General features: G+C 51.7%; 2 protein-coding genes across 9 annotated transcripts in view; one reads left to right on the top strand and one right to left on the bottom strand.

Moving 5' to 3' along the window:
* Positions 1 to 6,229, top strand: part of BRD3 (bromodomain containing 3) — a 37,415-nt gene extending 31,186 nt beyond the window's left edge. For 6 of the 8 annotated variants that reach the window (XM_084821123.1, XM_084821119.1, XM_084821125.1 and 3 more), the window contains 2 exons: positions 942 to 1,100; positions 2,763 to 6,229. In XM_084821123.1, coding sequence (XP_084677249.1) covers positions 942 to 1,100; positions 2,763 to 2,878 — 275 coding nt within the window. In that variant the 3' untranslated portion in view covers positions 2,879 to 6,229. The remainder of the gene's footprint in view (positions 1 to 941; positions 1,101 to 2,762) is intronic. The other 2 variants (XM_084821124.1, XM_084821120.1) reach the window with 1 other exon arrangement.
* Positions 6,230 to 7,723: 1,494 nt separating this feature from the next.
* BRD3OS (BRD3 opposite strand) lies at positions 7,724 to 10,809 on the bottom strand. Its single transcript, XM_084821126.1, has one exon. It carries the CDS (start codon positions 10,717 to 10,719, stop codon positions 10,465 to 10,467), a length of 255 nt encoding a protein of 84 aa, XP_084677252.1. The 5' UTR covers positions 10,720 to 10,809; the 3' UTR covers positions 7,724 to 10,464.
* Between the last annotated feature and the right edge of the window lie 14,078 nt (positions 10,810 to 24,887).

Here is a 24,887-nt window from a genome sequence, read left to right as displayed (position 1 = left end):
TGTCAACAAAGCCTACACAACCTGTTTGACCAAAGTGGGACAAAATAAATAGGTGCATATGCCCCGTGAGCAGTGGCAATGTCTCTCTCAAACGACTCCTCACTGTCCTGTTGATGGTTGTCTCCAGCTTGAGTGGTTCCTCTCGCTGCCTCCAGATTTTCCCTTTCTTAGCGCCCCTGCTTCTCTTGGGCTGCCACTTCCACCTTCCCTGAGCCCCCTGCTTCTTCTTCACCCCCTTCCCTGGGTCCTTCCCACAGCCCAGACTCCGCTGAAAAGTGAGGGCCGCCCAGCCACAAAATCCCTTATTGCATGACCATTTTGATGGCCTGTAGACATCTCCTTTACTACTTCAGTATAATGGTTCACCTCAGGCTTGTAATGTACCCAAGGACGTCCCAGGTCTTCTCTGTCTACATGAGAATCTTGTGAGGTGGGCCGTTGTTATTCTCAGCCCAGGTCCTTGAAGTAGGACAAATCATTCCTCAGTATTTATATCAGGGATGCAGAACCTCTTTCTATTTTAGAAAGAGATCTTCTCCTTCTTCTATTTTGAGCCTACTTTAGCTCAAAGCTCTTGCTGCCGGTACCGAGGCCTTAGGAGAGGAATTTTAGCCTTTCAGACTGGGGAAGAACCTGCACAACGCCAGGTTGGGGGTGGGGCCAGGGGAAGGAGCGTGGCCCTCTGGGGAACTCCAGGTGGGCTGGAAGGGGCCCCCTGGGCGGGCCAGGGCTTCTGCACTTCCAATTTGAAACATGGGAACCTTTCCTTCGGCTGCAAAAGAGCGCAGTCGCAGCGGCTGCCCTCCTTGCTGCCTTCTTCGGGATGGGCTGCGACGGTGGGACCAGGAGAGGCCCGGTGCCCCGGCGGGGTGGCTGTGTGATGGTGCTGTGCCCCTCCTGCCCGGATGGTGACGCTGGTTCTTCTCTTCCCCCCTACCCAGTCTCAGCAATTGTGCGTTCCTCCCCCACAGCTGCAAGTGGGAAGAAACAAGCAGCGAAGTCCAAGGAAGAGATCGCTCAGGAAAAAAAGAAAGAACTGGAGAAACGGCTGCAGGACGTGAGCGGGCAGCTCAACCACAACAAGAAGCCTGCGAAGAAAGGTGACCAGCACCGTGGCTGGGTCTGGGGTGGTGGTGGCGGCACCTCTTCCCCTGCGTCCAGAGGACGAGGGAAAGGCGGCAGAGGCGAAAAAGCCCCTCCTTGGTGGCCCCGGTTTCTTTGGCTGAGGGGAGCAGGTTTTGCCTTTGCCCCCACCAACCTCCAGCACCAGAGGCAGTGAGCCTCCGTGCACCAGTTGCTGGGGAACATGGGCAGGAGGGTGCTGCTGTGCTCGTGTTCTGCTAGTGAGTTTCCTGTGGGCAACTGGTTGGCTGCCATGTGAGCAGAACGCTGGGCTGGCTGGACCCCTGGGCTGATCCCGCATGGCTCTTCTTCTGTCCTTAATCTTGCCGGCGCAGCCCATTCACGTTGTGCCATGGAAGCCAGTGGGGGGCATGGGAGTTGAGCCTGCTACTAGCTCCAGGGCTTTGTGGAGGCCTCTCCTCACGAGTCCAGTGGGAGACATCCCTTGCCTCCCTGCTCAGACTTCCCTGTTCCCTCTGAGCTCAGCTGCAGTCCTCACGGTCGCTGTGCGGAAATGCATCTTCCCAGCAACAATATATTGTCCCCTGTTGCAAGGGAAACTATTTTGGGGTGGCTTGGTCTTGAATGGGCCATTAAGACCCCTTCGCATTGCAAGAGACCTACAGTATATACTATGGGGGAGAGACATGACTCCCTTCACCCTCTGCTGGGCTGAATTAATTGTGCTGCTGCTGTAAGCAACTTCAGTCACCCCCCCCCCCCACACACACATTTCCCTAACAATGAACGAACAAGCCAGGAGACTGGATAACAGCAGTGGACTACACTGCAGGGTTGTCGCGCTCTACTCTAACTTCCCCCTCCCCCCAGCAAATGGGCATAACAACACTGGCCACAGCTTTGCGGGGCGGCATGACCCACAGTCTCTGAGCCACAGCCTTGCCCGCTGGAACAGGGGCAAGCAGAAGGCAGAAGGCTTCAGCTCCCAGAAGCCTTTGCCAGCATGGCCAATGGTCAGGGATGCTGGGAGCGGAAGTCCAAAGATACCTGCTTTCTGTCCACCCCTGCCCTGGAATACAGATTTAATAAGAACCTAAGAAGAGCCCTTCTGGATCAGACCCAGGGTCCATCTTGTCCAGCATTCTCTTCACACAGTGGCCAACCAGCTGCCCACAGGAAACCCACAAGCAGGACTGGAGTGTGAAACCCGTCCCGCCCATGTTCCCCAGCAACTGGTGTCCGTAGGCACGCTGCCTCTGATCCTGGAGGTAGCACAGCCATCAGGACGGGTAGCCATTGGTAGCCTTTTCCTCCAGGAGTTAAACTGTGGGATTCACTTCCACAAGATGTACTGGTGGCCAGCGCTTTGGATGGCTTGGAAGGGGGATTGGACAGTGGAGGCTGGTGGTGCCAATGTCAGTGGGGCAATGAATCTGCTCCACGCTTCAGTCAGAACTCTAAAGAAGCTATCCAAGGTGCCCTGCACCTTGGATAGCTCCTCCAGAGTTCTGACAGAGACCCGGAGTGGAATTGCTGCCCCGCAGACATCGGAGCCGCCAGCCTCCACTGGGATTGGACCAGTTCATGGAGGATCGGGTCATCAACGGGGCACGTGCAGCGGGGCAGTGGTCTTCATCTCCGGGTAGGTGAACTGTGCATAATTCTGTTTTCCTTGCTAGAAAAATCTGGCTCGGCTCCCTCCGGAGGGCCGTCTCATCTCACCAGCAGCAGCTCTTCTGAATCTGGGACTAGCAGTTCCAGCGGATCCAGTTCGGACAGTAGCGATTCAGAATGAACGATGGACTCTTTTAACGCACCTGGACAGCAAACGGACGTCTCGCCGACACCTGCCCCGAAGCTTCGCCGCGTCGTTTCATTTTTTCTACCAGTTGTCTGCTCTCTTCTCTCATGACACTTCCCCCCTCCACTCTTTTAAAACTTTTTTTTTTTAAAAATTCAGTGTTATATAAAGATACCTTCCTAAATTAATTTCCTCCCCGCTTTTGTTAGGTCAAAGATCTTTGTGTGCGCGCGTGTGTCTGATGACTAGACTTGATGACGAGTAATTTGCTTCACCTAAAAGTCTCTAAACTTTTCTTAAAAAAAGAAAATTGAAGGTGATTGGCTTACCAATGTGGAGATGATGAAAACTGCAGATGGGAAATCTATAGAAAATGTTTGCAAGGTGTAATATAAGGGTGGGAGCGGGGGCAGGAGGGATTTGTTTTGTTAACTTTTCTTTTCCTGGAAAATTCCCTTTTAAATACAGCCCAAGACTGGTGCATCTCTAGGACAACATGAAGCAGAGAGGGTGAGGGGGAAACCTTTTAACTTGGGGGGCAGGGAGGGAGAAGAACTCTCTGTATAACGGTACTGTATCTGAAAGATGTTAGCTTTTGAAGTAGTCGATGTATTTGTTCTTAGCACTAGTATTCCTAACCTCCATGGGCCCGATCCACTGGGGTGTTCTCCCATGCAAGCCCCTCGTTGGAAGGAAGGGAGCCCCTGGAGAAGAGAACTTCCCAGTGGATTGGGCTCTACATCTACATTGTGATGAAGCTCATCCTTTTTTTATATATATATATAAGAGGGAAGAAAAAAGAAAGCTCATGTACTGTGGACTGTTTTTTTAAAAAATGTATCTTTTTAGACATTTCTTTTTATCTTTCTTTTTTGTTAATATCGATGTTGAGATTTGCCGCGCTCTTGTTCCGAAAAGCCCTCGAGGGGTTGGCCGACGTATTCAAAGTTGGTGGGTGGCCAGGATCCAGTTGCTGTGGAGGGAGTGGTGCACGAGGCTGTGAGGTGGACCGATGCTCTCTGCAGGGGGAGGAGCTCTCTGGGCCGCATCCAACGGCATCACTGCGCAAACAGTGCTAGCGGAGCGCCACGGCACCTTTCCACTCCGCAAGCAGTTGCCCATTCCCCTCGTGCAGCTGGTGGTGCAGGTTGGACAAGCATGATGCACCATTGCTTGCCCAGCTGCGCTTGTGCAAACAAGCTTTCGTTGGGTTCTTCTCTTGCGCATAGTTCAGAACCTCGTTTCTGCTAGCGCAAGCGTCATTTTCGCTAATGGAATGGCGCTGTTGGATACTGCCCATAGGTAGCTGGAAGCGGGAACTGTGGTGCGTGCGTGTTGCGTGCCCTGATTCCACTCGCAGGAAAGGGCAGGGCAGGCCTAGGTGCACACCCTAACTCTGCAAGCCATTGGGTCACACCCTTACCCTTCATGGGAGCATTCCCTTACCCCAAAGGGAACCTTCTCCTTCGATCCACAGGGTGAGAATGCATCTCAAGATGCTGGAAAAGATGACTTTATTTCTAATAATTGGGCTTTATTATAAATAACATCATCTTTTCTGGCATCTTGAGGCACATTGTCTCCGTGTGGATCTTTGGCGGATGCTTTCCAGTTTTTCTATACTTGTCGCAACCTCCTCCGTTGCCTTCTGGATGTTCTGGGACTAGAGAAACGTAATTCTCTTGAGCAGGATTCTGTCGTGGAATTCCCCGCAACCTGGTGCCCTCCAAATATCCTGGATTGCAACTCCCATCATTCCCAGCCAGCACGTAACCTCCTACTGCACCTGGAGAAGGATGTTGTCTCAGCATGGAGCTGAAGCCCTTGGCCATGGTGGCTGGGAATGCAGTCCAACGGAGTTGGAGAGCGCATTCAACAGTGATTGTTTGCAGGCGCTACCCCGCCCGGTGCCCAAGTTCTTGAGGCCTTGCTGATCACAGTCGAGGTGATCTTGTCCTCTTTCTTGAGGAGGGAGAATTTAAATATCCTGCTCACTCATTGGAAATGCCAGGGAGGAGGCAGCCTAGATGAAATGGGAGCTCAGGGTCTGTTCTGTGCATTCCCCCGAGATCAGCAGTGGTGGAAGAGATGGTGGTCCTGCGTCTTGTAGCCCTGGGGTGGGCTGTTTGTGGCCTCCCAGATGTTCTGGCCTACAACTCCTGGCAGCCCTATGCTACTTCCTGCATCGGAGGCAGCGTGCCTGTGTACAGCAGTTGCTGGGGGGCATGGGTGGGAGGGGGCTGTTGCGCTTCTGTCCTCCTCGTGGTTTCCACAAGCGGCTGATTGGCCACTCTGGGAACAGAATGCTGGACTAGATGGACCTTTGGTCTGATCCAGCACGGCTCTTCTGATACTCCTAAGTCCCATCATGGCTCACCTCTGGCTGGGGCTGGCGGGAGTTGGGCGCCAAAGCGTCGAGGTTCACGCAGGGCTCACCCCTGGTGTATGCTGGTGGCTGGTTCCTCAGGGCTACGATAGAACTGGTGCCCCCAGGAGGACATAACCCAGACTTCGCGCCAGGCAATGCAGTTGCATTTTAACCGGTGGCCCGTTCCGGGCTTACCTTTCCAGATGGTGGTAGGGCCTTGGGGTGGAGACCCTAGCATAGCCCCCCGGGGGGGGCAGGGAGCAGCAGACTTACCACTGAATCTCTGTCCCTTTTTTTACCTTTTTGTAACAGCAAGAACGCCCTTAGGACGGAAGGTGACTCGTGTGTCATGCAAGTGCAGATTTCCAAAAAATCAAACCTTTTACCTCAAGGTATGGGGGGAAAATACACTATGGGAAAAGGGGAGGTGGGTGGGGAAAATACCATTTTTTGTAAGGCTCATCCATTTTCTAGAAGCTGTTTTTTCTCCAGCCTGTCCTGGAGACCTGCACTTTTGCAAATGACACACTCCAGAATTGACTATCCCTTCTTTTCATGTATATAGAAATACTTTATTTATTAACACCATTGGTCACTTAAAAAAACACATATCCTGCATTTTGAAGAGCAGCAGAGAGAAAAAAATATCGCAGGTTTGTGTTGTTTTTTAAACCAAGCTCTGAAGAATTGGGAGTCCTTTTTATTTAAATATATTTGACTTTTTAACCAACAGGTGCTACGGATCTTTGATAGTTTCCTGTGCCGGTGCTTATTCCTTGTATGTGTATTCAGTTTTGGGGGGAGGGTGGGGGAGGGGGTTATTTTGGGTTTTGTTTGGTTTCTTTTTTGTACAGACTTTGGACTTACAGGTATTGGTAACTTCCAGATAAAGCATGTTTTATTTGTATATTCCTTGTCTCCTTTCACGTCGGTCTTTTTCTCTTTCTCTGTATCTTGTTTTAAAGTAGAACAGTTTGAAAAAAAATAAAGGAACAAAGACCCAATTTTCAGTGCAAATGGCACCTCTGTAATACAAATGTTTTGAACCTTGGGGGCAGAAATGTGTGATCAATGGAACGTTCTTTTCTATACTTTCGCAGGGCTTAAAGCGAAGCGGGGGCGTCTGCTGACGTCGGCCTTTTCAAGCGTGGCTTCGTTTATTTCTTGCCCTTCCTTCAAGGAGCCGAGACCATTCGAAACGCGGCATCGGTCACACCAAATGGGAGATGGGGCTAGGTTGAGGAAAGTTGACCAAAGTCTAACCCCCTGAGGTCTCCAACCTGGTGCACGCAGACCTCTCTCACCGCCCGCCAGACTCCCTGCCCCTCCTGATTTTTAACATTCTACATTTTTTACTGGGAGGCTGGCATCCTCCAAAGGCACTATCTTGCTTTGGGTCCCAAAGAGTGTTTCTGTGCCTTGGGCCTTTGAGCAAGTGACTTTTCGTTTAGCCTCACCAGTTGACCTTGTGGGAAATAAGTGTTTTGTGATGGGCCATGTGCCCTCCTCTCATTTTATGAATGGACAAGACCTGCCCCCCACAGCAGCCATTTTGTGAGAGTGCCCATGACCCACTCAAAGCTCCAAATGTCCAGTGACCCAAAAATGTTGGGAGACCCCTGCTGTAACCACTAAACGCATGGGCTGTTGCTTTTAGTGAGAACATAAAGGCAGCCCTGGTGGGTCAGACCAAAGTTCAGCATCCTGTTTCATAGACTGCTCCTGACTACAGTGGATCCTATGTAATGAGTCATGCGTAAAGTCTAGTGCGGTGGAGCAGCCAAGAGACAAAGCGATGCATCTGAAAGCCCCTGGTTCGAATCTTGCCTCTGCTGTGAATCCAGCTAGGTTATTTGATTTTAAAATGATTACTCAGCAGATTGCCACAGCCATTGCAGCAGGGGTGTTGAACTTCAGGCCCGTGGGCCAAACCTGGCCCACTGGCAATGCCAATCCAGCCCCCCCACCTGGCCCCGCCCCATTTCCCCCATTTGGTGGTTTCCCAGCATTTGCATATTCTTCCCCCCTCCCCCAGGTTGAAATATCTCCCCTAAGGCGGAGTTACTTGCAGGAAGACCTTTAAAAGCTAAACAATGCTGTTGTTTTTTTGTTTTGGCCCTGCCTCTTTCACCTCTGACCCCACCAACCACTGGAATGTGGCCCCCGAGAGCTGCTCCAAAACAACGCAGCCCATGGGCTGAAAGAGGTTCCCTGCTCCTGTGTTCCGGTCCCAAGGTCGGCAATTAGGGGAGCGGGCGGGGCAACATTTATGGGCTGGATTTGTCTCGGAGGCCCTAGCCTAGACCCAGCCTCATACGAACGAAATGGCTCCTCAAAGACACGAGCTCAGCGGAAGGCTCCACCCCTCCTCAGCCAAGAGGCGCTCGGTGCTATCGGAAGGCTACAGTGCCATGCGTGCCCAAGCGCCATTTAACTGATATCCACACAAGACCGACAGCGGATCTGCAGTCAGTGTCCACGTGGCTCAGGGACATTTTATTTCTGCAGAGCGTCCACCTTGAGATGGGATCCAGGACACCGTAACAAGTGAATACTGCAAGTGAAACCGACGAACACAGAGGGAAGAAACACTCAAAACCACGTAAACCTTGCGCATTGTCCTAGGCCTCTGCAATCCCTCCTACCACCAGGAGCTCAAATAGTTCCTTGAATATCCACAAGTAAATCTTGTCCCAGGCTGCAGGTCACAGCACCTGAAGTCCTTGTATTCATGGCCCTTCCAGCTATCATAGAATCATAGAATAGAATCATAGAATAGTGGGGTTGGGAGGGTCCCACAAGGCCATCGAGCCCAACCCCCTGCTCAGTGCAGGAATCCAAGTCAGAGCATCCCTGACAGGTGGCTGTCCAGCCTTGGCGTGAACGCCTCCAGTGTGGGAGAGCCCACCACCTCCCTAGGTAAAGGGAGAATTCAGTGTGTGAGAATTCAGCTCGCCATGTACAAGACTGGCCCTTTACTTCAACGGCTCCTTTTCCTGGGCCTGCTCTTTTTAAAAAAACCTGACACAAATTCAGCAGGTGCAGCGTTTTCTGGTTTTGAAAAAAGTGGTGGTGAAGGAGTCCTCCTGCTGAGGAGTATGAGGGGGGAACCAGAACGTTGGCAACCCCAGCATGCCTTTTGAGCATGATATTATGTAACGAGCACCCTTCTTCCCCAAACGGCTATGTAACGAGCACCCTTCTTCCCCAAACGGCCTCCTATCTGAAGACTCCCCAGGAGAGATGTTTTGAAGAAATCTGCACCTCTCTGTACAATGGGGTGGGCAACACGCTGGCTGAATGCACCCCCTTGTCCACAGATGTGGCTGACAGGGCTGTGTCAAAAATGGCCGCAGGACTCCCAAAAGTTGCCCACCCCTGTTGTGCAAGATCACCCAAGGTGAGTTTTGGACATGTGTTTCCGGAACTGCATCCCACCACGTAGCAAGATGCAGATTCAATGGGAGGGGACTTAGAAATATATTTTTTGGCGTGTAACGTAAGGAGTAGCTGCTCCAATCCCACCCACCCCCCAATAGCCAAACATTCCACTGGGAGCTTGCAGGTTCCTGGGACCACGTCAGCTCTTCAGCTCCCACCTCCTATATGCTTAGATACAAGCAAATGCAACAGACGCTGTGCCAACACATCAAAACATAACTGGATGGCATGGTGGAGCGTAGCCACCACCTGTTTATATACACAAATAGATGTGGCTCCAAGTTTGTTTAACTTAAAATTCAAGCTGCCTCAGGCTGGGATAGTAAAACTCAAGCAATAAAGAATACATAATAATAGATATTTAAACCACACACACACACACTCCTATCCACAACACACAGCATAAGGCTCTGTGTGGGATTCATGCATGCCTTACATGTAGTGTAGCATTTCCTGCTCAGTGCTCAATGGATGCCATTTACTTCAATGGGACATAAGCCGGGGGGGGGGGGAATTCCAGTTCCTAATTTATGTTGGTCTACACCAGCCTCCCCTAACCCGAGTCCCTCCAGATCTTTTGGACTACAACTCCCATCAGCCTCATCCAGCACACTGAATGGTCAGGGGCAATGGAAGTGGTGGGCCAACACCCGGAGGGACGCAGCTCAGGAAAGGCAGATTTACCCTTCTCGTTTGGTCCCTTGCAAAGCCGTGCCACTGTAGGCTCATGCGTCTCTGTGGATCCGCACCAATGTGCATTCGTTGCATTCTCACCCTTGTTGGACCTCCAGTCACTGCCGAAAAATCCCACTGAACAGGGGCAGGGGCTTGGGAGCCGCGGCTCAGTTTCTGACCCTGTTAGGAGGCTCTCGACACGTCACTGCCTGTCTGCCGAGGTCTAAGGCGGGGCAGGCAAAATGCGGGCCAAGGGCAGCCCCCTGGCCTTCTTGGTGGCCTGCGCTGCCTGCCGCTGCTGCATTTGCCAAGAGCCTCCCAGAAGCGTGATTTTGCTTCCAAATGGGGCATTGTTTTGTTTTGTTTTCAAGAAAAATGGCTGCTTCATTGGCCACAGCCACATCGCTAAGCGCAGTGGCGGCAGGCAGGGGAGCAATCCAGCTTCCTGACCGCCGGAAGCTACCCACCCCTGGCCTGAGGGATGACCCATGCCTTTGTCAAATGGAGGTGATGAAGCTTTTCCTGGGCTGGACTGCATGTCTGAAGGGTCCCCACAGAGCTAAGTTCTCGCATGTAGCAAATTGCATGGACAGCAGAAGGGCTCCTCCTAGCCGTTGCCCGAACCTGCTTGTCTTCTGCGTGCACGGTGGTGTTTGTTTTCTTAGTGGGGAAGCATTCAAACCCATGATGCTCATACCTGGAGTGCCACAGCCCAGCGTGGCCACTTGATTCAACCCAATATACCAACCAGGCCTTTTGACTTGGTAGACAGACTTAGACCTCTGCGGAGCCTCGAGCAACCTCTGCTGACAACGCGGCACCTGTTTCTGCACTGGAAAGACCCAAATGGCGACTGACAAGGGCTTGGAGGGGCATTTCAGAACAGAAGTCTTTTCTGGTGGATGTCGGCAAACTCACCATACAGCTGTTAATGCCCCTTGGAAAAAACATTCCCCAGTAATTTTGGAAACCCCATCCAAATCGTACCAAGAAGATAAATGGAATGCTGCCGTAAATCCCATTTGGAAAGCCAGTTTCTGGAACTGCCTTGGTGTGCCTGCTGGCTGGCGTATCTTTCTCACCCTTAACACTGAAATCACATGACCGTGCAAAATTTGGACTGCCCAGTGTCCCTGGAGACGTCCAGTTTGTCCTTATCCCGCACCAGAATGGCCTGGTTGCCGTACTGTGAGTACCACACGCTGCGGCTCCTGCTCAGGTATGTTCCCGGCGGGAGGGTCTCCAATTTTTGCTGCTGCTGCTGCCAGATGAGCAAGGAGGTGTCCCTGTACCGGAGGCGGGCGTAGGCCTCCGACAGAGCTTTCTCAGCCAGAGGAGGGCGGCTGCTCATTTCTCTCACTGCGGATGGCTCTCGGAAGGCTGGGATGTCCCGCCGCCGCCACTTCCTGGCAGTAGCTCAGGGCTAAAGCAGGCCGTGCTCTGGTCCTGAGCTGGGAGAGAAACCACTTCGGGCATGGCAGGGGAGATGGAATGTGGACCTGCTCGCTTCTCCACCAAAGAGGCTTTCTGGAGATTGCAACGGAGAAACTTCTCAGAACACTGGCTTCGGAAGAGAAATATAGGGCCTGGGCTTGGTTCCCTGCCCTCTTAGCACCGAGGCTTCTGTGATCTGGTTCTGCCCTGCCTCTGCACCCACCCTTCCTTTGGGGGCCTGCTCGTGCGCTAGGGGATTCCTGCGCCTCCTCTTGGTTTCTTATCTGGCCTACGTCCTGAGTTCTCTTCTGGCCTGAATTCTTGGTCCTTTGGAGAGCAGATGACAGGGAAACACCAGGAACCGCCCTGGAAATGGGAAACTGGTGCTGGACTTGTAGGCCAAAGAAGGGAGGGATCCAATTATTGATACACCTCCCGCTGCTTCTGCTCGTTGGAGGAAGGGAACTACCTTGAGTCAGAAGATGGGGAAGCCTCTGTTTCCATGGAGACAAAGTGCCACGGTGATCAATGCTGCTGCCGTATCCAGGACCAGTCGCAGCCCCTCCCGTCTCGTTGCTGACCAGCCGTGAGGAAACCCAGGTGAGCAAGAACCTGCAGGTCAAGACAACCACCTTACCAGAGCGGAGCACCCAAGCGGAACAGCGCAACACGGCAGAGGGGCAGGATTTCATCGCGCGACATGGGGCACGTGGGCTGAGCCAGGGCCAGGATCTCTGGGATCCCGGCAGCAGCCGCACTTCGCCAAATGGCGTCCGCACAGCGGCTGCCGCTTCCCGCGTTTCATTCCGGCCCGGCCGCTTACAGGCCCCCCTCCCGCCGCCGCCCCGCGCACGAACCTGCGCGCCCCGCAGCCGCCGCCCCGGCCCGCGCCGGCCCCCCTCCGCGCCGGGCTGCCCGCTGGGGTCCGGGCGCTGCGGCTCCTCCCACCTGGCGCCGCGCCGGGGAGGCTGCCCGAGGGCGGCGAAGCGCCTGCGGGCCGCGCGCCGGGCGGCCGGGAGCCAGCGCCGGCCTCCTCCCGCGCGCCTGGCGCCGCCGTCGGTCTCCACGCTACGGCGGCGGCGGCGGCGGGCGGGGCGAGCCGGCGCGTCGAGGGGCAGGCGGGGCTCCGCGCGCCTCGCCTCGCCTCGCCTCGCCTCGCCTCGGCTGCCAGCGAGCCGCCTCCGCGCCCAGGGCGCGCGGCGGCGGCGGCGGCCCGACGGGGCGAGCAGGGGGCGCCGGGGCGCGGAAGCCGCGCGCCCCTCGGCGGGCCCTGCCCCTTCCCCGGGTTATTGGGGCACCGCCCCGACAGCCGCAGCGCGGGCCCCTCGGCACACGCGGGCCGGACGGGCGCGCGCGGAGCGGGGCCGCCCGGCGATCTGTCCCGGCGCGCGGGGCCGCTTCGAAGCGCTGCTCCGGGGGCGACGGGGCTGGCTCGCCGCCGCGGCCTCGCCGAGAGCAGGAGCCCGGGCGCGCGGTCCCGAGCAGGCCCTCCCCGCTGCTGGGCGGCCAGCCGAGCCCGCGGGCGGGGGCGCGTGGCCGCGAGGGGCCGGTGGCTCGGCCCGGGGCGACGCTGCGCGGAATTGCCGGGCTGCTGGGCAGGCGGCTCTGTGTCACGCGGGACCGCGGCGGCGGCTCTGATGCGGAGAGGAGACCTCACTTCAAGAAAAGCAGCAAGCTCTGAAGCAAAGAATTCACAGCGGCTGTCGAAGACAAGTTTCACAGTCAGAGAAGAAAGTCTGACTACGGCTAATTGGGTTTTAATGTTAATATGGCGTAAGTGTGGTTTAATATAAGTGTGTTTGGAAATGAAATCTAACAAAATATTGATAGTCTAAAAAACACAGCAAGAAACAAATGTGCTAACTGCACAATTTGTATAAAGTAGTCAGTAAAGTAAGGATTTGCTGTATGTTTGTAAATATTAATTTGATATATCTTTGGGGTAAAGGCTAAGTGTAAATATTAACTTTACAAGTATTAGATTTAACAGAAAGAGTGATATAAAGAAGCATGCCCCACCCCCTGCTATTGCATGACAGATGTGGTTTTTATTGAGTGTATGTGCTGAAAAGAAAAACAGCTGTAAATATCCTGCTTGAGAATTGACTTTTTGCATTTTTAGGAATTGTACATGTTAATTTTACCCTACAGCAAAAATATGTGGGTTACATATTTTAAATAGATTACTTGCTCCTGAAGAAGAGACTTTGCCTTGAAATGCATAGCGCATTTTAGAGATTTGTACAATGAATAAACAGTTATTGTAGACCATACTCAGTGGCAGTGGCCGTCTTCCTGGTCAGTCTGCTGCTGCACGGGCGACTTCCAGGCCTTTTGGAGGGCCCTTTATTTTCTTTCTCGATTTATTAGGGCACAATCCTGTGCATGTTTAGACAGAAAAAAGTGCTACAATTCCCAGCATTCCCCAGCCACCATGGACTTGTGGAGTCACAGGACTGTTTTTCTGTCTCAACAGGCATCCTGCTCCTCAGTCAAGAAAAATAGGAAAGGCTCCCAAAGTGAAATCCGTCACTTAAATAAGACCATCCCTGTCCCCAGGCTTGCAGTCAAAGAAGACACAAGGAAATAGGGATGTGGAGGGAAGAGGAAAAAACAAAGCACAACTATTTTCAGCCCAGCTGGTGGAATTTATTGATTGATTGGTTTCATTTTTACCCTGCCATTCAACCAAGAAAAATAATAGCACTCAAGGCAGCTTACAGTGATAAATAAAACTTGATTAAAGCAATAATAAAGCAATGCAAACTTTAAATATATATAAAGTCGAAACACCTTGGGACCAGGATATCTGAGAGAAGGGCTTCTCCCTTACCAGCCTGCCCCATCACTCAGGTCATCAGATGAGACATTCCTGGTGGTTCTGCATTGACCTGTGTGGTCCATTTGGAGTCCACTTGGGACAGTGCCTGCAGTGTGCTGGCTCCCTTTCTGTGGAACTCCTTGCCTGTTGATGTCAGGCAGGTACCGAAAGTGTTTCATTTCTGGCACCTGCAGAAAACATTTTTATTTAAACAAGAATTCCCTGACGGACCACTCGTAGGTTTTTTGTAATCATTTGATTTTAAAGAACTTAATTCTGTATTTGTATTCTGCCCTTACTCGTTCTTCATTTTCAACACTCAGGAATCTTGTTTTATATGAAGAAGTATATAAATCCTATAAAGACCAAATAAAGGAAAAGGGATGATGGAGGCACTTATTGGTTAGACAGGCCAGGCAAACTTTTGCTATAGCAGATTGAAGTAATATGAAATATTTGTAGCATAAAACTAGTCATATCTTTTAAAAAATTGCACTGTGCAGACTACAAGTTGATCCAGATTTATGAATGGATCCCACCATTGTCTTGTGCCTTTTGGAGGCTGCAAAGGTCTTGAAGAGATCTGTGAAAGCTCAGGATAAAAAGCCAGCATTGTCAGTGGGTGGACTGATACTGCAGATAATCATCCGGTTAGAAAAGTTTTTGAATGTTCCCGTAGAAATAGATTAGAAGATCCTAGAAAAATGGGAAACAATTTGAGACTTTGGCCAGGAAAGCCAGCAAGCGGTGTGCCCTTGGGGACACGGAGGCCTTTGGAGACAGGTGTGCAAAATGAGCTGTGGAGGGGAACAAGCGGAGCCGGAGACATGCGCCTCCCTCTCCCGTCGCACCAGAGCCCGAGGGCTCATCCCATGCAGCTGATGGGTCGGAGGTTCGGGACAGAACAAAGGAAGGACAGCATATACCTCGACTTCAGCAAAGCTTTTGGCAAAGTGCCCCATGATATCCTGATGAGCAAACTAGCTCAAAGTGGGCGAGATGAAACAATGATCCAGTGGATCCGCAGTTGGCTACAGTTTGCCAGTTTGGGTGGCTTTAAAGGGGGATTGGACCAATTCCGTTAGAAGAAGGCTACCAGTGGCTACTGGTCCTGATGGCTGTAGATTGATTCCAGTATCAGAGGCAGTATGCCTATGCGCACCAGTTGTTCGGGCACATGGGCAACAGGGTGCTATTGCACTCCTGTCCTACTTGTGGCTTTCCCATTGGGGCACCTGGCTGGCCACTGTGTGAACAGAATGCTAGACTAGCGAGGCCTTTGGTCCGATCGGAGAGGCTCTTGTTTAGCAAAGGTTCCTGGTTCATCCCCTGCCCATCCTCTCCTCACCGTACTGTGCCCGTGGCTCTGTGGGGCTGGCCCCAGACGCTGCACAGCTGAGCTGCTGAGCATTCCAAGCCCCCGAGGCAACAATGCTGTTGGAACCCTCTTGGCATGGAGCTCCCCTCCTCCATCCATCGACGGAACACCAAGATGGAGGCAAAAGCAGCACCCTGGGTCCAAAGAGGCTTACTTATTTGGGGCGCAATCCTATCCAGATAGGCAGCTGCCTCCGAACTCGGAGGTGACCGCCTATCCAATGCAGGGCAGGAGAAGCACGGAGGGGATTGTTCCCTCAGCGTTCCCCCTGCCCTGCATTTTTGTCTAGTCAGCCTACTGCAGCTGTCTAGCCAGGGGTGGGCTGAACGGGGGAGGAGGCTGCTGTATGACACATTGGGTGGGCCAGTGGATGGCACAGGCATTTCCGCCCACCCCAGATCGGCCCCAGACATGGCCCTTTTCAGCCACTCTGCACTCTACTTGTGAGCGCGGAGGACGGGGCTGTTCTGTGCTGCCTCTGTGGTCGGTTCCCAGAAAACAAGATATCCTATGGCTGTCTAGCCGCTGTCTAGTGGCCATAGGGTTTATTTATTTATTTATATCCTGTATTTTTTCTGGCAAGGAACCCAAGGCAGCTTACATGGTCCTTGTCCTCCTCTCCATTTTGTCCTCACAATGACCCTGTGAGGTAGGTTAGGCTGAGAGCGACTAGCCCAAAGTCACCCAGTGAGTTTCATGGCTGAGTGGGACTTGAACCCAGGTCTCCCGAGTCCCAAACCAACACTGTAACCCAGCGGGCCCTGACAGGGCTCTAATGGTGCCCTCGAGGTGATTTATACAAGGTATGTCCGCAAACATTTATTTATTTCATTTCTATACCGCCCAATAGCCGAAGCTCTCTGGGCGGTTCACAAAAATTAAAACCAAACAACACACAATAAAACAATTTAAAATATACAGAACATTAAAACCACAATATAACAATACAACCACAATAAAACCTAGCAGCAGTGCAGGAGTTTAAAATACAGATTTAAAACAGCAAAGCTAAAAATTTAGAAAGCTAAAATGCCTGGGAAAATAAAAAGGTCTTCACCTGGCGCCGAAAGGAGTACAATGTAGGCGCCAGGCGAACCTCACTAGGGAGCTCATTCCAGAGCCGGGGTGCCACAGCAGAAAAAGCCCTCCTCCTAGTAGCCACCCGCCTCACTTCCTTTGGCAGGGGCTCACGGAGAAGGGCCGCTGACGATGATCTTAAGGTCCGGGCAGGCACATATGGGAGGAGGCGATCCTTCAGGTAACCTGGCCCCAAGCTGTTAAGGGCTTTGAATGTTAACACCAGCACTTTGAATCGGGCCCGGAAATGGACTGGCAGCCAGTGCAGCTGGAAAAGTACTGGCGTAATATGAGCTCGCAGGCCAGTCCCTGTTAACAATCCTGCTGCCCTATTTTGGACCAGCTGAAGTTTCCGGACCGTTTTCAAAGGCAGCCCCACGTATAACACATTGCAGTAATCCAGACAAGAAGTTATCAGAGCATGGATAACTGTAGCAAGGCTATCTCTGTCCAGATAAGGGCGTAGTTGGTATACCAACCAGCCTAAGCTGATGAAAAGTGCTCCGTGCCACTGAGTTCACCTGTGCCTCAAGTGACAGTTCTGGATCCAAGAGCGCCCCCAAACTACGAACCTGATCCTTTAGGGGGAGTGCAGCCCCCTCCAGAACAGGTTGAATTCAACAGGTTGAAACGTTCTGGTTGCTCTATATTTTAAAAGTCTGTTGTTAAGGAAATATCCAAGGCAGGTTAGGTTGAACAGTCAGAAATTTATTAAATCACATCACGGATATGGGAGAGACAGACAAAAGTGTGTCTCTCAAATAAAACAAACAGGAAGCATTTATTCAGATGGAAAGTTGGAGAACAAAGAAAACATACTACGCATGCTCAGAAACCAATTAGTACTCAGCAGCAGTCTTATCAGCACAGCGGCCTTCTTATCTTTAGGGATGAGTTACTTTGGTGGAGAGGAATTTCTTGCTCATGAGCAAGTTACAATTATCTTTTCATGATCACACACACACACACTCAATCCCATCAGGCACCGCGCCTGAACCAAACTACTTACAAGGCCTAGTCAGGCCTACTTTCACACTATGGACATCTACTTGCAGTTTTGACCTGTCCCCTTGCTCTCTGATTGGACAAAGTCCATTCTGTGCCCGCTAGGAGCAGGCGTGAGGGGTGGGTGGCTGTGTTGGAAGGGAAAGGTAAGTGTTCCCCTTGAATCTCAATTGGCAGTACAGGGATGGGACTGAGTGGGCTGGGGTCTTTTCCTTCTGAGAGAGGGGCACAGTCCAATGGAGGGCATTTCCTGCATGCTTGCTCACCCTCCTATCTGCATTTTTGTGGCGAGGGGGATGGTGTTTGGTCTCCAGTCCTTTATTTTTGTGTGCTGGGAGGTGCACTGCTTGTCCCCTGTGCCCTTCTCTTGTTTCTTGGGGGAATTTCTATGGAATTTCTGGCCTGTTCACTCATCTGCCCACATTGCTTTACCTCCAGGCTTTTGCGTTTGGCGTGGTGGTGATGTGGGGCCATTTCCCTTTCTCCCCCACGAGTGCCTGCTTTGTGCTTGCTGTTGCACTCTGGACGTTGTTTGGTGATGTGGGGAGCATGTGCGAAGTGAAGGATGTTGCCGCGTGCTTGCTCACCGGCCTGCACTGTTTTTCTTCATTGTGCGTCCTAGATTTCTGGGCCCGGTGGCTGCCCCACCCAGCCCCATTTGCTTGTTTTTTGTGCTGCGTGGCAGCGGAGGACTTTTGGGGGGGAGGGGAAACAAGAGCCTTCCTCTGCTCGCTTGCTTGCCCGCCCGACTCCTTTCTGTTGGTGGAGGCTGCCAGGATTGGCACTTTGTGCCGTGCGGAGGTGGGGTGGGCAAAGCTGGGGTGTTTCCCCACTCTCCTCCCTCAGTTTTGTTTCTATCCACCCCACCAGGATTAAAAATGGGCACCATTGTACTCATGATTTCTACATGAGATCGCCCCCAAACCACCTTAAAATCACAGGTCTGCAGGGCGATCTGCAATTTCAGGTTGGTTTGAGGGAGCTCCCGCAAAAAGATCATGATGATCTGTGCCTCTGATCCTTCCATGCATGCTTGTATTTCTCTGCCAGGAATATTTGGGTGTTTGTATTTCTGTTATAACTATTTGTTGATGATGTTTTGATGTCTGTATTTCTGTTGTATTTGTTAGTAAATTATTTCATATTTGAACTATTTTGCAGTTTTGTCATCTTTTTCATTGGACGCTCCCCTAACCACTGTGGCCATCTTGTGGGTAGCCACACACCCCTCCGTGGGGCCATTTTGTGAGTAGCCATGCCTATTCAGTGGTAGCCATTTTTTTCCCTGGTGCCCCTGGCCCTTTGTCAGTTTTCCAAATGTGCCCACAGGCCGAAAAATTTTAGAGACTCCTGCTCTAACCATTACACCACACTGGCTCTTACCTGTGGGAATTTATTTTGACTTCCATGTGTTTGTTGGCTATGCTGCCCATAAAACTGTCATCCGATCATGATACTCAATTGAAGATGTATCCCTTTAACGCAAGAGTGTTGAACCTCAGGCCCCCGGGCCAAATCTGGCCCTTTGGAGTCCCCAGAGGGCCACACCCCCTTTTCCTTGATCCTTTGGTGGCTTCCCGGCTTCCCCATGCCCCGTTTAAAAGGTTGAAATGCCTCCCCTGTAGCCTAGTTGCTGGCAGGAAGAGCTTGACGCTCAAATGCGCTTGTGTTTGTGGCCCCACCCCTCTGGACTTCAGGCCCCCCACTTGGGTGCAGCCCTTGCGAGCTTCTCTGAAATGAGATTTGGCCCTCGGGCTGAAAAGGTTTGGCACTGCTGCTTTAATACCTTCTTGAAGGATGTGGTTCTCTTTCAACCCCAGGACGGAGGGTTCATGGATGTACCCAAACCTAATGGACAGACACAGCCGTTTCGACATGTAACAGCAAGTTCATGACGATGTTATTGAGTCACCTGATTTGTTTTTGAGCCTCTGGTGATTGTGATCTGTTGAGTTTGGTTGTCTGTCTCCTTTCGTTTTTGTTTGGCAAACATGCTTTTCTTCAGCCAGGCCTTTGGCAAATCAGCTGGTCTGTTGCAGAAGGGGTTTTTTTTAATTGGTTAGTAGTGTTTATTTCTTTGTGTTTTCAGTGTTTTTAATTTATCCTGGTTGGGCCGAGAGGAATGGCCCCCGTCGCAGGAGGTCCCCCCCGCCGCCCAATTTCTGGGTCTCCCCCTCCAGAACACAGCTCGCCCAGTCAGCACGGCCCCCTCTCTGTGTAGCACTTCCAGAGGGGCTGCCATGAGAGAGAGGGCATGGGGGAGTCCACTTCTGCCAGTGCAGTTGATCCTGCATGAGGGCGGATCCGACCCATTGTGCTGGAGTTTGCAGTTTGGACCTGTGTCCTGATAACACCCCTGGAAGACAATTTCCGTTTTATCCCGCCCTCACCCCAAGGAGCGCAGGCCACATTCAAGGCCCTCCCGTGTAACCCTTCCAACAGGTGGGTTGTAAGGCAGGTCAGGCTGAGGGAGAGTGACTGGTCAGGGGGGCTGCTCCGCTGAGGTTGATGGCTGAGAGGGGATTTGAGCCCGAGTCATAGGCGCATCAGAAGAGCCGTACTGGATCAGACCAAGGGGTCCATCTCGACCAGCATTCTGTTCACACAGTGGCCAACCAGATGCCCCAATGAGAAGCCCACAAGCAGGACATGAGTGCAACAGCACCCTCTTGGCCATGTTCCCCAGCGTACTGCCTCCGATACTAGTGGTAGCACATAGCCGCTAGGGCTAGTAGCCACTGATAGCCTCCTCCTCCTCCATGGATTTGTTTCATCCCCCTTTAAAGCCATCCATGTCAATGGCCTGGCCCTTGCTCCATCTGGTGGTAGCAAATGCCATAGTTTTAACTTCGCGCTGTGTGAAGCAGTCCTTCCTTGGAACTGTCCTGAATCTCCCACCAGCCACCGATGGCCCCATGGGAGAGGGCCTAGCACTATGGCAGAGGGAGAAAAATGCCTCCCTACCCACTCTCTCCACAGCAGGCATCATTTTGTACACCGCAATTATATCTCCAAATCCAAATTTTCACTGCATCAGCTGCGCTGGCGGACCTCCGGCACCATGAAAGTGCTACACAGAAAGTCAGGAGTCCCTGTTGCACAGGGTGAGCTGTGGTGCTGGGGGGGTCCCCAAAATTGGGCAGGGGGCCTTCCGTGAGTGGTGCTCTTCTTCTTGCGGAAGGCAGATGCTGGATCCAATCCCACAGGGACGAGAGAAGAGAAAACTGGTGCACGCGTGGCGTGTGCACTCCGTAGAGATTAAGGAGCTGGCGCAGGTGGGAGAGAAGCAAAATTGTTGTCCTGGGCTCAGAAACAGAGGGGAGAAACGAGTGTGTGTGTGGATGTGTCCATCGCAACTGGGCACTGGCTTCTGCTTTCCCATCAGCATGGCTACGGTGCAGCTGCAGATCACTCAGCTCTGTGACACGAGGAAGCAAAAAGTGATCACCGCTAAGATCTTTTTTCCCTTCAGGTAAAATATCCCTCTGGCAAATGCATGATAGTGACTTATAGGCACCCGCCTTACAGAACATCCAGACCTTGACACAGAACACCCAGTCACCAGTAGGGTGCAGCAGATCCGTTCTCTGGTCAAGGCTGCACACTTCTGTTACATATCATTACAAAAGCAAAGCAGCACATAAGAAAAATCCCCAGATCCACACTCAGGCAGTACCTTTATTAGGATCAACTAAAGCTTCACACCCCTTCACGGATCACTGCCTTGCTGTGGCGAAGGGGCTTGCGTAACTCAGTGAAACCATAAGCTATGCCGTGCAGGGCCACCCAAGACGGACAGGTCATGGCGGAGAGTTCTGACAAAATGTGGTCCGCTGGAGAAGGAAATGGCAACCCACTCCAGTATTCCTGCCAAGAAAACCCCATGGAACGTATCACAAGGCTAAAAGAGATGATGCCGGAAGATGAGCCCCTCAGGTCGGAAGGTGTCCAATATGCTTCTGGGGAAGAGCAGAGGGAATTTCCAAGTAGTGCCAGAAAGAGTGAAGCGGCTGGGCCAAAGCCAAAAGGACATTCAGCTGTGGGTGTGTCTGGTGGTGAAAAGAAAGTCCGATGCTGCAAAGAACAATATTGTTTAGGAACCTGGAATGTCAGATCAATGAATCAAGGTAAGCTGGAGGTGGTCAAACATGAGATGGCAAGATTGAACATCGACATCTTGGGAATCAGCGAACTAAAATGGACAGGCATGGGCGAATTTAATTCAGGTGACCATCATATCTACTACTGTGGGCAAGAATCCCTTAGAAGAAATGGAGTAGCACTCATAGTCAACAAAAGGGTGGGAAAAGCAGTACTGGGGTACAATCTCAAAAATGATAGAATGATCTCAGTACGAATCCAAGGCGAACCATTCAACATCACAGTAATTCAAGTCTATGCCCCAACCACTGAGGCCAAAGAAGCTGAGGTTGATAGGTTCTATGAAGACCTACAACACCTTCTAGAACTAACACCAAAAAAAGATGTTCTCTTCGTCATAGGGGATTGGAATGCTAAAGTAGGAAGTCAAGAAATCACCAGGATAACAGGCAGGCATGGCCTTGGTGTACAAAATGAAGCAGGACAAAGGCTAATCGAGTTTTGCCAAGAGAACACGCTGATCATAGCAAACACTCTTTTCCAACAGCACAAGAGGCGACTCTACACATGGACATCACCAGATGGTCAATATCGAAATCAGATTGATTATGTCCTTTGCAGCCAAAGATGGAGAAGCTCTATACAGTCAGTAAAAACAAGACCTGGAGCTGACTGTGGCTCAGATCATGAGCTTCTTGTTGCAAAATTTCGGCTGAAATTGAAGAACGTAGGGAAAACCACTAAAGCATTCAGGTATGACCTAAATCATATCCCTTATGAATATACAGTGGAGGTGAGGAATAGATTTCAGGGATTAGACCTGATAGACAGAGTGCCTGAGGAACTCTGGACGGAGGTCCGTAACATTGTTCAGGAGGCAGCAACTCAATCCACCCCAAAGAAAAAGAAATGCGAGAAAGGAAAGTGGCTGTCTGAGGAGGCTTTACAAGTAGCTGAGGAAAGAAGGGAAGCGAAAAGCAAGGGAGAAAGGGGAAGATATACCCAACTGAATGCAGAGTTCCAGAGAATAGCAAGGAGAGACAAGAAGGCCTTCTTAAATGAACAATGCAAAGAAATCGAGGAAAACAACAGAATGGGAAAGACTAGAGATCTCTTCAAGAAAATCGGAGATCTCAAGGGAACGTTTTGTGCAAAGACGGGCATGATAAAGGACAAAGAAGGCAGGGACCTAACAGAAGCAGATGAGATTAAGAAGAGGTGGCAAGAATACACAGAAGAACTATACAGGAAAGATCTTAATGTCCCTGATAGCCATGATACTGTGGTCACTGAACCTGAGCTGGACATCCTAGAGAGTGAAGTCAAGTGGGCCTTAGGAAGCATTACTAACAACAAAGCTAGCAGAGATGACAGTATTCCAGCTGAGCTATTTAAAATCCTAAAAGATGATGCTGTTAAAGTGCTGCACTCAATATGCCAACAAATTTGGAACACTCAACAGTGGCCACAAGACTGGAAAAGGTCAGTTTACATTCCAATTCCAAAGAAGGGCAACGCCAAAGAGTGTTCAAACTACCGTACAACTGCGCTCATTTCACATGCCAGCAAGGTGATGCTCAAAATCCTACAAGCTAGGCTTCAGCAGTATGCGAACCGAGAACTACCGGAAGTACAAGCTGGGTTTTGAAGAGGCAGAGGAACCAGAGACCAAATCGCCAACATTCGCTGGATCATGGAGAAAGCAAGAGAATTCCAGAAAAACGTCTATTTCTGCTTCATTGACTACGCTAAAGCCTTTGATTGTGTGGATCCCAACAAACCCTGGCAAATTCTTAAAGAGATGGGAGTACCAGACCACCTTACCTGTCTCCTGAGAAACCTGTATGAGGGTCAAGAAGCAACAGTAAGAACCAGACATGGAACAACTGATTGGTTCAAAATTGGGAAAGGAGTACGACAAGGCTGCATATTGTCGCCCTGCTTATTTAACTTATATGCAGAGTACATCAGGAGAAACGCCGGGTTGGATGAATCACAGGTCGGAATTAAGATTGCCGGGAGAATTATCAACAACCACCGATACGCAGATGATACCACCCTAATGGCAGAAAGTGAAGAGGATCTCAAGAGCCTCTTGTTGAGGGTGAAAGTGGAGAGTGCAAAAACTGGTTTGAAACTCAACATTCAAAAAACGAAGATCATGGCATCTGGCCCCATCACTTCCTGGTATATGGAAGGGGAAGAAATGGAAGCTGTGACAGATTTAATTTTCTTGGGCTCCAAGATCACCGCAGACGGTGACTGCAGCCATGAAATTAAAAGACGCTTGCTCCTTGGGAGGAAAGCTATGGCAAACCTAGACAGCATAGTAAGAAGCAGAGACATCACCGTGCCGACAAAGGTCCGTCTAATCAAAGCTATGGTTTTCCCAGTAGTGACGTATGGCTGTGAGAGCTGGACTATAAGGAAGGCTGAGCACCGAAGAATTGATGCTTTCGAACTGTGGTGCTGGAGAAGACTCTTACGAGTCCCCTGGACTGCAAGGAGGTCAAATCAGTCCATCCTAAAGGAAATCAACCCTGAGTGCTCCTTGGAAGGACAGATACTGAAGCTGAAGCTCAAATATTTTGGCCACCTAATGCGAAGAGAAAACTCCCAGGAAAAGACCCTGATGCTGGGAAAGACTGAAGGCAAAAGGAGAAGGGGACAGCAGAGGATGTGATGGCTAGATAGCATCACGGATGCAATGAATATGAACTTGAGCACACTCCAGGAGAGAGCGGAGGACAGGAAGGCCTGGCCTGCTATGGTCCGTGGGGTCACGAAGAGCTAGACACGGCTTAACGACTGAACAACAACAAAAAGCCTCACAAGATCGTAGAGGGCAAATCCAAAATCCACATTTGGGCAATACCTTTATTAGGACCCAACAAAATTCCACAAGATGGTGCAAGCTTTCAATGTTCTCCCGGATTCTTCATCAGGCCTAGATGGTACAAAAACACTGTGCAAGCTTTTGAGTTATACCGAACTCTTCATCCGGCTGGATGTTAAGCCAAGGGAGCGTGGCTGTGCGTGTGGGAGTGATGGGGGAAGAAAGAAGTCAGACTTGATATTGCACCCACGAAGTCCGTATTTAATCTAAGATGGACAGCAAGAGGCCATAGGAGGCTGCAGTCCTATGGCTCAGAATTGCCCGTGGGCAGCAGTAGGCTGCTTTGGGTGCGTGTCGGAAGGTGGTGAGGTTTCTCCTCGGCTTGTTTGCCGGGTCACCCACGCCAGAGCCGCCACACTGGCCCTCGTCAATTTCCCTTTATTTCCCTTTGACCAGCGGAGGCTGGTGGCTTTGATGTCAGTGCGCCTGAAAATCCGCCCTGGGTTTCAGTCAGAACCCTACCCGAGGCGCTGAGCCCAATCGACAGAATAGCTTCAGCACCTCGGAGAGCTCCTCCAGAGTTCTGGCTGGTCCTGACTGAAACCCAGGGCGGATGCGCTGCCCCGCTGACGCCGGAGCCACCACCCCCGCTGCCTTGGACCCCCGCCCTGCCTTTTCCTGGCGACCCTGCGGATACTCGGCCGGCCACGCCGCCAGAGCGAGCCGCGGCATCAGGCTGCGCGAGGTTTCGGCCGCGCGGCGTCGCTGGGTTCGGGGGCTCAGTCTTCCCCGCCCCCTCCGGCGGAGTGGGCCGCCCCCGCCCCGCCCCGCCCCGCCCCCGGGGCAGAGCGGCCCTGGGCTGGCCGG

Source organism: Heloderma suspectum, chromosome 14 (genome assembly GCF_057233095.1).
Source record: "Heloderma suspectum isolate Gila_16-S chromosome 14, 16-S_ref, whole genome shotgun sequence".
Classification (NCBI taxonomy): domain Eukaryota; kingdom Metazoa; phylum Chordata; class Lepidosauria; order Squamata; family Helodermatidae; genus Heloderma; species Heloderma suspectum.
The sequence above is the reverse complement of the archived record's forward strand: the minus strand, read 5'-3'. Positions and strand labels throughout refer to the sequence as shown.

Bases quoted from the DNA above. Each gene is read 5' to 3' on its own strand.
- BRD3OS (XM_084821126.1), bottom strand. From the start codon at position 10,719: ATGAGCAGCCGCCCTCCTCTGGCTGAGAAAGCTCTGTCGGAGGCCTAC.